Source organism: Balaenoptera acutorostrata, chromosome 2 (genome assembly GCF_949987535.1).
Source record: "Balaenoptera acutorostrata chromosome 2, mBalAcu1.1, whole genome shotgun sequence".
Classification (NCBI taxonomy): domain Eukaryota; kingdom Metazoa; phylum Chordata; class Mammalia; order Artiodactyla; family Balaenopteridae; genus Balaenoptera; species Balaenoptera acutorostrata.
In genome coordinates this window covers 174067770-174079308 of record NC_080065.1, presented here as the reverse complement: position 1 = coordinate 174079308, position 11539 = coordinate 174067770, and the positions used below count along the sequence as shown (strand labels likewise).

The following is an 11539-nucleotide window of genomic DNA, read 5'->3' as shown; positions in this document are numbered from 1 at the left end:
GGGACACTGTCCCAGCTGCTGTTGCCCTGGGCCTGTGGGATCACCAGGGGAAAGGGGGCATGACAGGGGTAGAGCCTGGGTGACAAGGGTCCAGTTGAGAGCTCAGGCATGCGGGCAGTGCTTAGGCCAATGCCAGGTGGTGTGACAGTCTTGGTGTGAACTTAAGATTTTGGCTATTTTCACTGTATATTGAAGATGTTGCATATATGTATGTATGAACATGATATCTGTTGTCAAGGGAAAAGAAAGGCAACCATAAACTCCTAGAAAACAAAAAAGCCACTCTAGACCTGATGTGCTACAATTTTGAGCAACTGTCACAGTGTAAGGACAAGAGTTTTCAATATACACACTAATGTCTTTTGTATCAAGCTCAAAAATAACATTCTTTTTGGCAATTTGATCTCACAACTTTGATTTGTAATGTTTCTTTTTCCAATAATTTGTTTTAAAAGCTAGATTTTTTTTTAAATGGAAAAGGTAATGATGAAACTTCCTCTTTTTGCTCAACATTATGACTTTGAGATTGATTCCTTTTGACCGCTGTTTAGGTTTTCAGCACATACATTACCATAATAATTACCAATGGACACTTAGACTGTTCCTAAATTTTTTGTTTCAGTGAACAAAATAAGACTTGATATCAAATCTCCACAAGTGAAATTGCTGGGTCCTAAAGCAATAACATTTTACATTTTGACAGCTGTCATCAATTTGTCCTCCAAAGAGGTTGTTTCCATTGACACTCCTGCCAGCAGAGTCTAAAATTTCTAAAAACAGACTCTCTGAACACGTTCTGCCTGAATTCCTGGCCAGAAAATTCCAGAGGGAGGAGGTGAGCAACTGGTCCTCGAATTCACATGAGGTCAAATGCATCGAATGATGTGAGCATTTGGTTTTTCCCTGAAAACCATTTGTCATAGTCACAGGAAATTTTGTGCATGAATCTCTCTGAATTCCTTTGGAGGGTCATCATAAACCCTGACTTCGATTTTAATTATTTTTTTCTAAATTAAAAACAAGCCATTTGGTTTATTTGATTGTTTGGGCAGAGACGGGAAGACTGTCATGAGGAAGTCAGCTCTGTGTCACTCTGAAGACCGACATTGAAGTTCTCAAGGAGACACGAGGTTTTTAAAAACTCTCACAGAGCTTCAGGAAGGTTCTGGAGGAAGCGATATTTCTGGCGAAGAAAAATTTCAGCAAAGTTCAGAAAACACTCCACTTTTATGCCAACGTGTTTGGGTTTTGGTTAAATGCAAAGGAAATTAAGTTTTGGGCTTTTGGAGTTGACAGAGGAGGCAAGGAGAGCCCTTTGTGGGGGGGAAGAGCCTGTCCTCTCCGGGCATCTGTGTTCCTTGCTGAAAAAAGGTGACCCACTTTCTTACCTGGGACTGGGGGCCAACAAGGTCAGGCTGCTGCTGTCCCCAGTGCCCTCCACCCAGCTTGCGCCAGGCTTCCCCTTTCCACCCCCCCTCCCACACACTCCTGTTTCTGTAGCCATGGAGGGACCCCAGGGTGACCATGAATAGGGGAGGCCAGGGCAGGGACCTGGGAGAGTGTGCTGGGGACAAGGTGGAGACACAGAGGTAAAGACTCGGAGACAGAGGGACAGACAGAGACTTTGAGTGGTAACTGGACAGGTGGAGACAGGGAGGTACAACAGAGCAAGGGCAGGCTGGGGGCTGGCCCTGTGGGGAGGGAGGCAGGTGGGGTCTGGAAGGCAAGGCAGCTGGGGGATTCTCCGTTCTGGCCAGGGATTGGGGCCTGTTCTCTCCAAGTTGCCCCCAGTTCTCACCCACTCCCTATCCTATGGCCTCCCATGGAGATCTGCAGAGCCCAGCCTCTGCCCCCCCTCTTTTCTCCCAACTGTCTCTGACACCAGATCTGATAGTACCCTTCCTGCTCACACACCCCCCATGGCTCCCCATTACCCTGGAGCTGATTTTCAGGGATCTGGCAGGTATGGCCAAGGTGAAGCTAGCAGAATAAGTGAAAAGTAATGATAATATTTTAGGTCCCATTTACAGCCCTGAGCCCAGCCCTTTGTGTGCATCAGCCCTGGACCCCACAGTGAGGGGTCTGAAGTCCCTGAGGCCCCAGACAAGGCAAGGCCAGTCTCAAGCCCTGGCTGACTCCAGAAGGAGAAGCTGTTTCCTGCTCACTTCTGGATTTACGCCAGAGTTGCAGGGGGAGGGGCGTGTCTCAGACCCATCTTCCCAGCCTCTCAAGTTCTGGGCCCTCAGCCAGCAGCAACCAGGTCTGCAGACTGGGGCGACCCCTGGTGGCCAGCAACGGAACAAAGCGGTTAGACTCTCATCCCTCCCCTCAGCCTCACCTCCTCCTTTGGGGGGCGGCCCTCCAATTCCACCCCCCCACCCCAAGTTGGTCCTCTCCCAGTAAAGGCCCTGATCAGGCACCGCCAAGCCACCTCCAAGGTGGGTGGGGGGATAACGAGCAGGACTGGCTGAGGGGGGGATCAGAGTTTCAAGGGCTGCTATTCCCCTCCTTACACCAGCCTCTTCAGAAATTTTTCCAAACAAATTTTAATTACTTTAAGGGTAATACATGCACATGATTTTTAAAATGCAAACTTTACAAAAAGGTATACAGAGGAACATGAGACTGCTTCCCCCGCCGATCCCCAGATCCCTGATTCCTTTTCCAGAGGCCACAGCTGTGACCAGTGTTTCCTTCAGAGATATTTGGATAAAAGTTTCCCCCAGTCCCGAATTTTAAAAGACGTACACAAATTATTGCTCTCCTGCTTTTTACATTAATGCGTCTCAGAGAAGATCAGCTTTGGCCTTTTTAACAGTTTTATAGTGGGAATTCCCTGGTTGTCCAGTGGTTAGGACTCTGTACTTTCACTGCTGAGGGCGCAGGTTCAATCCCTGGTCAGGCAACTAAGATCTGCAAGCCGGGCAGCTTGGCCAAAAACAAAAAATAAAAAAACCCACACAAACCAGTTGTATAGCATTCCGTGGTGTGGATGGACGGACACTCATTTAAACAGTCCCCAACTGATGGACACTGAGGTTGTTTCCAATTTTTTGCAATTACCAAGAATGTGGTAATAATGTCTTCATTTCTCCTCTCCCCCACGCTCATCTTTTTAAAAGTAAACTTTTAACTTTGGAATACGTTTAGATTTACAGAAACTTTGCAGAGATAATACAGAGAGTCTCTGAATAGCCCTCATGCAGCTTCTTCCAATTTCTTTGTCAAAACTAAGAAATTAATCTTCGTATATTACTATTAACTAAACTCTAGACTTTACTTGATTTCCTCACTAAGTGTTTTTCTGTTCCAGGATCCGACACAGGATTCTCCACTGCATTCAGTCCATAATTTTGTATGCATTTAAATATGGTTGTAGATTAAAAATTGTTTTTAATTAAAATAATATGGTTGCAGAAAAATTGCCTGAAGAGGAGTTGATGGGTCAAACAATATGTGCACTTTTAATTTTGAGAGATTCTGGAAAACTGCCCTCCCAAGTGGTTGTACCAATGAGCAGTCCCACCAGCAGTGTGTGGGACTGCTTGCTTCCCAACAGCAGTGCCAACACAACGTATTCACAAACTTTTAATTTGTTTTTATTTTTGTCTTTGACAAACTAAAGGGTAGAAAATGGTATCACATTTTTTTCAGTTTGCATTTCTTCCCTAGAAGTGAGATTGGGCCCCTTTTTTATATATTTCTATGCAGGCTGCCCATGTTCTTTGACCATTTTCTACTGAGTTATTTTTTGAAAAATTAATATAGAATAGATCCTTACATAATAAGGAATGTAGTTTATTCCTGGATATAAAACACTATCTGAAATGGATCTTTCTTTTCTTTGAAAGGATTTTCTACCTAGTTGTTTAGATATAGGAAAGTTTCCATTAATTCTCTTGGGTTTTCTATATATAGTCATACCAACAGCAGATAATATTATTAGGTTGAATTGTTTCTGAGGCATTCCTGCCAAAAATGCCAATTAATCATGAGGAAACATCACAAAAACCCAAACTAGACACCATAAAATGACTCGCTTGCGCTTTTTAAAAAATGCCAGTGTCATGAAAGGCAAAGACAGATTGAGGAATGTTCCAGATTAATACAATGTGTAAGCCAGGATACTCTTGTTACAAAGGACATTATCAGAACAGTTGGCAAAATCTGATTATAGTCTGGAAATTAGAATCTAAGTGTCCATCGATAGATGAATGGATAAAGAAGATGTTATATATATATATATATATATATATGTGTGTATATACACACACAATGGAATATTACTCATAATATTCTCATAAAAAAGAAATCTTGCATTTCAACAACATGGATGGATCTAGAGGGTATTATGTTAACTGAAATAAGTCAGGCTGAGAAAGACAAATACCGTATAATCTCACTTACATGAAATTTTTGCTATTTTGATGATCTTTTCAGAATTTTTCTCATTTGATCCATTAGTATGGTGAATTTTATTAACAGACTTCTAAATATTGAACCATCTCTGCACCTCAGGCATAAGTCACTTTGTTATGGTGTATCTTAAAAATGTGTTATTTGGTTTTCTGCTAAAATTCCATTTGGGAGTTTTGTACCCTCTTCATAGGGAGAGGGGTCTGTAGTTTTCCTATTGTGCCATTTTTGTCAGCTTTTGGTGTCAAGGATATGTTGGCTCTCACCGTTCCGATCACTCATTTTACAGGCAAGGTAAACTGAGGACCAGAGAGGAGAAGTAACCCCTTCAGGTCACTCCCAGGTCAGGGCTGGACCCTAAGTCCTCACGTCTGTGGAATGAGGGCAGCACTGTCCTTGTCCTTAGAGGGGACTTAAGTCCCAGCTCTGCACTATCTCACCTTGTGACCAAATGGACCTCAATTTCCCCATCTGCAAAATTAGCACTAGATGGTCAAGGAGAGAGGGTCGGGTCTTCTTTCTGCACAGTTTCCGTTCAGGGCGGCTGTCGGTCGAAAGCTGAGCGTTGATGGGTGTCGACTGAGCATCTCATCCAGCGTGGGTACCTCTGTAAGTGTCCAGCAGGGCCCCCAGTGTCTGTCCTCCTGGCCTCGAGCCCTGATCCAGCTGGGGTCTGACTCACCCTCGTGCGCGCCGCGCTGGTCGCCTGCAACCCCCGGAGGTTCCCGGGCGAGAGCGCGAGCGGGGGCTGGGCCGAGGTCGGGACCCGGAGCGGGTCCGGGGGTGTGGCACTCTGCGCTGGGGACCGGCCTGGGCTTCCAGGGTGTAACTGCCGGGAAGGAGGGAGGGTCCCGTCAGCACCTGGAACCCCCTTCCCCAGAGACCCTCCATCATTCTTCCGCCTTTCCTGGGAACGCCCCCTCCCCAGAGATCCCATGCTCCAGGATCCCTCATCCCTTCTCCACTCCTGGCCATTTCCAGGACCCCTCCCCAGGGACTCCCAGCCTTTTCCCCAGAAGCTCCGCCTACAGGCCCCCGGCCCCTCACTCGATACTCGATTTTTCTTGCATCCTCCACTTGCACTCCCCGCCCTCCCCGGAGCCCCCAGTATGCGCCCGACCCCAGGGACCCGTGCCTCCAGAGTGCCCGCGCTAACGTGGGGGATTCCCGTCCCCAAAGAGCGCCTCCCCCGCCCCCCAAGTTCTAACTCCTGACCTTCACTTTGACTCTCCACAAGGCCCCGCCCACATGGGCAGGGGCATGGGCTCGCCCTCCCCAGGACCCTTCCCGCCCACCCCTTACTCACACGTGCTCGCGCAGCGCCGCCTCCCGGGCTGCGCAGGCTTCACCCTCGGCCTCCGCCGCGCTCGCGCGCCGCTGCACCGCGGCCAGCCGCTGCGCAGACTCCGTGGCCGCCGCCTCCCAGCGCGCCAGGGCTTCTGCGGGCGCAGGGGGCAGGGTCAGGCTGGAGACCAGGTTCCTGCCCCTCGCACACCAGCTCCGAATTCATAGTCTGCCTACTATTTGCGTGGTTTATTTTATTCGAATTAAGTTTGTGTGCTGTTTGCCTGACCTTTACGTGTTATTTGCATAGCTTTTCATAGGTTTACATTACTTTTGGGAATCTCTACACGGCGTGTGCATATTTTGTTGTATTTGCATTGTTTTCTGACATTCGCATGACCTTTGCATATTATGTGCATTTCTTTCACAACTTTTCGCGTTCGTCTGCTTTACGTTTGCACCTGTACGTGTCATTTGCGTAGCTGGGAACCTTCTAGGCTCCTCCCACCTCTAGACCTGCCCACCACTTTGCACCCCAACACACCTGTCAGCGCCCCGTTCTCAGCCCCCATCTGGGTCCCCTGAGCCTTGGCCTCGTCCATCTCAGTCTTCAGTGTCATCAGTTGGGTCTGAAGCCGACTCTACGGAGTGGAGGGGAAGTGGGGGGGGGGAGGGGGGAGGGTGAGGGGAGAAGGAGTGAATTGGCCCCGCCCTTTCTAGGGGAGACTGAGACTACACTGGTGTTCCTTGAGCTTTATTTGGACCTTTGGGGTCCTGTAGTTGTAAAACACAGACGTGGCCTCTGAAGTCTGGGGTACCGAGTGGTGACAGGTGCCTGCCTGGAAGGAGATCTTTGTCCAGGTCAACCGGCCCCTACTCCAGGCCAACTAGATGTAGAAAAGGTTTAGCTCTGCCGACAGGATCTGGTTCCAATCCTAGCTATATCTAGACTCACGGACTGGGGTTTCAGACCAGCACAAGCCAATTTGGTGGTTGACAATTGGGTTTCTAGGGTATACTTAGTCACCTCTGTGAGACTGTTACAGTAGAAGTGGAAAATGGGGTTTTTCTTTCCTACTAACAAGCCGAGAAAACAAAGGAATGAGTGAATGGCTATAGAAACAGCAAAAGCAGACCTATAAAAGTTAAGCAATCCTAGTTTCACTTTAACTGTTACTAATCTATAGTGCATGCAACTAGAATTGTCCTACACAAAGCTAATTCCTTAATCACTCTCTGACTCTATGTGAATTATATCCTGCACCTGGCATTCTTTTCTCCCACACTCCCTTGTAACACTCCCTTGTAGCTTTCTTCATTTCAGAGAGAAGGTCACCAGCGATAATCTTGGAGATGACCACACCCAGTTACGGAGCTGCCTGATGTCAGCTGTGGCCGTTTTGAAATTTCCCGGAAGAAGAATGCAAGTCCATCACTGCCTTGATCCTTATCAGCTACCCCAGACTACTAGCCCTGACTATAAGACTTCTCCCTATTCCCCCAGAGAGGGGGGCACAGTTTTTCTGAGGTGCTAGCCTGCTGTCTTCCCTCTTTGCCTGGCAAAGAAATAAAGCTACTCTTTCTACTTCCTCCAAAACTCTGTCTCCGTATTTCTATTTGGTACTGGTGTACAGAGGCCGAGATTTCGGCAACAAGACATTCTGCAAAACCACTGGCCTGGCTTCCTCAGAGAATCCTCCATGGAGAGGCAGAGACAGAATTTGAACCCAGTGCAGGCTGCTCTTAACCTCGGCTGTCCCAGGCCTTTCCCTTAGGCAGTCAGGAAAGGTGTAGGGATGAATTTTCAAAAGACATGAATTTTCAAAAATTCATACACTGCCCAACCTCTGCTGCGCCTGGGACACAGGGGTACACAGTAGTTACTCAATAAACATGAATGGTGGGACATTGAGGATGATTCTTCTGCGAGGCCCAGGGCTGGGAAGGGTTAAGGAAGGGTTTGAAGGGGGTGGCAGGAGGAAAAGGGAGGACCTGGCTGGTACCTCCCCCAAGAGGCCAACTTTAGCCTCCTAATTACAGGTGACATGAATGTCCCTCTCTCGAAATAGGGCTGCTGTACACTGGCTGGGAGGTGGGATGTTGAGTGGGTACCTAGGGGGAGGGTTAGCACAGGGCCTCCCCAGGTGGGCTTAGGGGTCTGAGGCTTCCCTAGCCTCCACCAGTGATCTGGCAAATAGCAGAGGACAGTGGCACCTTCTTGGTCAAAAGGTAGACTCAAGGATGAACTGGCATTGTAGGAGTTGGAAGGAATTACGTGTGTATTCTTATTTGCCTCCCTCAATTGAAGAATGGCGGAAACCAAGGCACAGGGTGTGGGGGGGGGGAGCCCCAGGGATGTGTGTGCACCCTCTCCCCCCCATATTCTGGATTCCCCAGCCCCCCACCCTGCCCACCTACCTGGCGGCCCTCACAGCCCCTTAGGGCCTCCTCCAGCTCCTGTCGGACACCCTCGGCCTGGTTCAGCTGCCTGGTCAGGGCCTCCTCACGCTGGGCAGCCTCTGCCAGCCGGCGCCGAAGTTCCTCGACCTCGGGCACCAGGTCTCCAGGCGGCGCCGTGGTGTTGGCCCCTGGCTCTGGGCAGTGAGGCCTCCGGGAGGCCGAGGCGGCCAGATTCCAGGCCAGCAGGGCTGCTCCAGCCGCCACCGCTGCCAGGAACACCGCGGCCCCGCACAGGGCGAACACTCGCCTGGCGCGCCCCGGCTCCGGCCCCGGCTCGGCCATGCCGCCGCCATCCACAGCTCTGGCCCCAGACGGCCACGAGCATTTAATTGGCACCTTGGGGCGCCAGGGACACCCACGGTTCCGCCCTGCCTGGCGGTGGCTTCAAGTTTGTTGGGAGGGGCTGGACCCATGCCAGGGGCCAGGCCAGGCTAGTGGAGCCCAGGACAGGACTGGGGGGGTCCTGGATTCCAGTCTGGCATCTGCATCCCACGTGACCCTCTTAGCCTCAGGTTCCCACTCTATGAAGCGGAGATGACAGTAGCTCCTGCCCCGTAGGGCTTTGTGGGAATCACTTGAGCACATCTGCGCAAAAGCACCCATTTGCACAGGGGGCGCTTGGCGAGGGTCTGGGGGTATATTGTCCCTATTCTGTTCATGGAAAGACCAAGCCTAGAAGACGGGAGGCTACTCGAGCATTTGAGGTCGGCCTGGCTCAGGCTGCCACACTTTTTGTGACTGGCTGTGAGAACCAGAGGGTCGACGCAAGGGTGGATCGGTCCCATCTCCCTGCCCGTTCTCCACTAGGCCACCAGAGGGCGATCTTACAACGTGAATCAGATCCAGGCGAGTTCACACCGTTCCCCAGACTTCCCTCTGAGTCAAATCCTCCTCCTCCCCCTCCGCCCTCTTTCCCCTTTATCTCCTCTTGGCCCTCCTCCATTTCCACCTCCCTTTCCTCCTCCTCTTCTTCCCCAGCAAGGCCCCTAGCAGGTCTGTGATGTCACTTCCTGCTCTTAGCCCCCTCCAGCCCTCCTCAGCGCTCTTCAGACCAGGGCATTCCTACCCCAGGGCTGCCTGAGAGCCCTCTCCTCCCTCTTTGCCCAGTTAACAGTTCCTACCAGCTCTCCCCTGTCCGCCAGTGTGTCTCCTCCTTCAGAACCCTCCCCCTTCCCCACTAACTCAGACCCCTTTTGATCAGCTCTCTCAGCTCTGCTGTCATTTTACCTGTGTTTGATTCCTGGCTGCCTCCCCCATCAGACTGGGTGAGCCCCTAGAAAGCAAAGCCTGCACCTGCCCTGTTCACACTGCCACCGCGTGGGCCTGGCACACAATAGTTGTGCAGAAATGTGAGCTGAGAATCTGTGTAAACTAGAATCTGTGTCCCTCCCTGACCTGCCCCGCCCCCACCCCCAGTTCCACATTAAGAAACCAGAGCCCAGAGAGGCTAAGTCTCAGGCCAGGGACACACAGCAGCCACAGGTCACTGCCAGATTCCTGCTGAAGCTGGAATCCCCCCAACAGCCAGCCAGGGAAGAGGGGCATTTTTAGGAAAGAGACGTTTATACCCTGGCCATTGGGTGGGAATTTAGGAGAAGAAATTGAGCAGGTCAAACCCGTAATATTGGGGCAAACCTGCCCCCTCCATCAGCGAAACACAGACCAGGTATGGTGGGGGTGGGAGGAGGAGCTGTTTGGGGACTTTCCAAGGTGGGAGCCCAAGCTGGGAGTTGGAGGTGAGGATGTTGAGTGGGGATGGGAAAGGACTGAGGTCACGTGAGAAAGGTTTGCTTCCCGGCAATCAAGAGAACCTGCTGGAAGCAGAGGGTTTCATTGCCTGAGCAGCTGAGAAACCCTGAGAGAGTCCAGTCACTTCTCTGGACCTCAGTTTCCTCATCTGTTAGATGGGGCTGCCGATGGGGGGTGGTGGTGAAATGACTCAGTCATTGTAAAGGGACTCCATGGGAGCACCTGCTGAGCCCCCCTGTGAGCTGGGGACACAGAACTGACGGGGACCCAAGCCTCACCTTCTAGAGCCGAGGTTCTCACCGGAATTGATTCTGCCCCCCAGGGGAAACTTGGTAATGTCTAGAGGCATTTTTTTTGTTGTCACAACCTCGGGGTAAGGTGCTATGGGCCTCTAGTGGGTGGAAGCCAGGGATGCTGCTCAGCGTCCTACAGTACACAGGGCAGGCCCCACAGCAGAGGATGGTCCAGTCCAAATGTCAAGAGTTTGGAGGCCGAGAAACCCTGCTCTAGAACTTCAGAGTGGGGAGCTGGTGCTCCGAGCAGCAGGTGGAGACTAGCTGAGGCCATGAGGCAGGAAGGAACTTGACAAATCAAAATGCAGAGAAATGGTCACAGGGGGTGGAGCAAGAGGAAGTTAGGGGCCGGGGGTGGGGTCGGGGGGAATCAGGGGAGGCCTGTGGCAGGGATGGGGTTTGGGGGGCCCTGGGAGGACAACGGGAGCCATGGAGGAGGGGGCCCGACCATCTGGGCTCGGGACCATGTCGATGGCAGTGCAGAATTCTGGGAATTCTGGGCAGATGCAAGGGACCTGCCCCCACCCCCAGCCATATACAAGAAGTTGCCCGGACAATAGTCAGGATTCCAGGGGAACTTGGAGGAAGGAAGATAACAGAGGAGGAAGGAATTATGGGCCATGGGAGGATCCAAGAAAGTGGGTTGAAGGGTTTATCAGATGGTAGGCTTCAATTTTGAACACCTTCCAATTTTTTTTTTTTTTTTTTGGCCGTGCCATGCAGCTTGCGGGATCTCAGTTCCCCAACCAAGGACTGAACCCGGGCCACGGCAGTAAAAGCTCAAAATCCTAACCACTAGGCCACCGGGGAACTCCCAGTGGCCTTCAATTTTGAGAAGCAGAGAGGCTTTCTGGAGGAGGGGCTCCCAGAGCTGGGTACTGCAGGATGAATAAGAGTTTGGGGGATGGAGGAGGAGGGGGCATTGTGACACAGGCCTGTGTGTGTCTGCAGATCCAGGTTTGATCCCAGCCCTGCACTTTCTGTGGGAAGGGATTGGGAACCAGGACAAAGTGTCCCTCATCCACAGCCTTGGTTTCCTCATGGGACTGCCGCCATCAGAAGATCCCGGCGAGATGAGAGCAGAACACTGCAGGCAGGCTGATGAGGGTGTAGAGTTCTTTAAGACGATCCAAATGGAGAAGAGGGCTGGGGAGGCAGTGGGGTGGTGACTGCCAGAAACGCAGGGATTCCTGAGAACATTCTAGAGCAGGGAAAGCTGGATGTGGATGTCAATGGGTGTCCACCCTGGCACGCAGGGCAGGCCCCAGATGCTTGGGGGTGACACAATAACACTCCAAAAACTTGAGAGTAAAGTTTTTCCCCCCCTAGAGGGGTGT

At 51.1% G+C, this 11539-nt stretch overlaps 1 protein-coding gene across 1 annotated transcript; it reads right to left on the bottom strand.

The window, feature by feature from the left end:
* Positions 1 to 2658: 2658 nt before the first annotated feature.
* On the bottom strand, positions 2659 to 8442 carry CCDC194 (coiled-coil domain containing 194). Its single transcript, XM_057540923.1, has 4 exons — positions 8119 to 8442; positions 6245 to 6341; positions 5723 to 5855; positions 2659 to 5245 (listed from the first exon to the last, which is right to left on the bottom strand). Exons 1-4 carry the CDS (start codon positions 8440 to 8442, stop codon positions 5095 to 5097), a joined length of 705 nt encoding a protein of 234 aa, XP_057396906.1. The 3' UTR covers positions 2659 to 5094.
* Positions 8443 to 11539: the final 3097 nt, after the last annotated feature.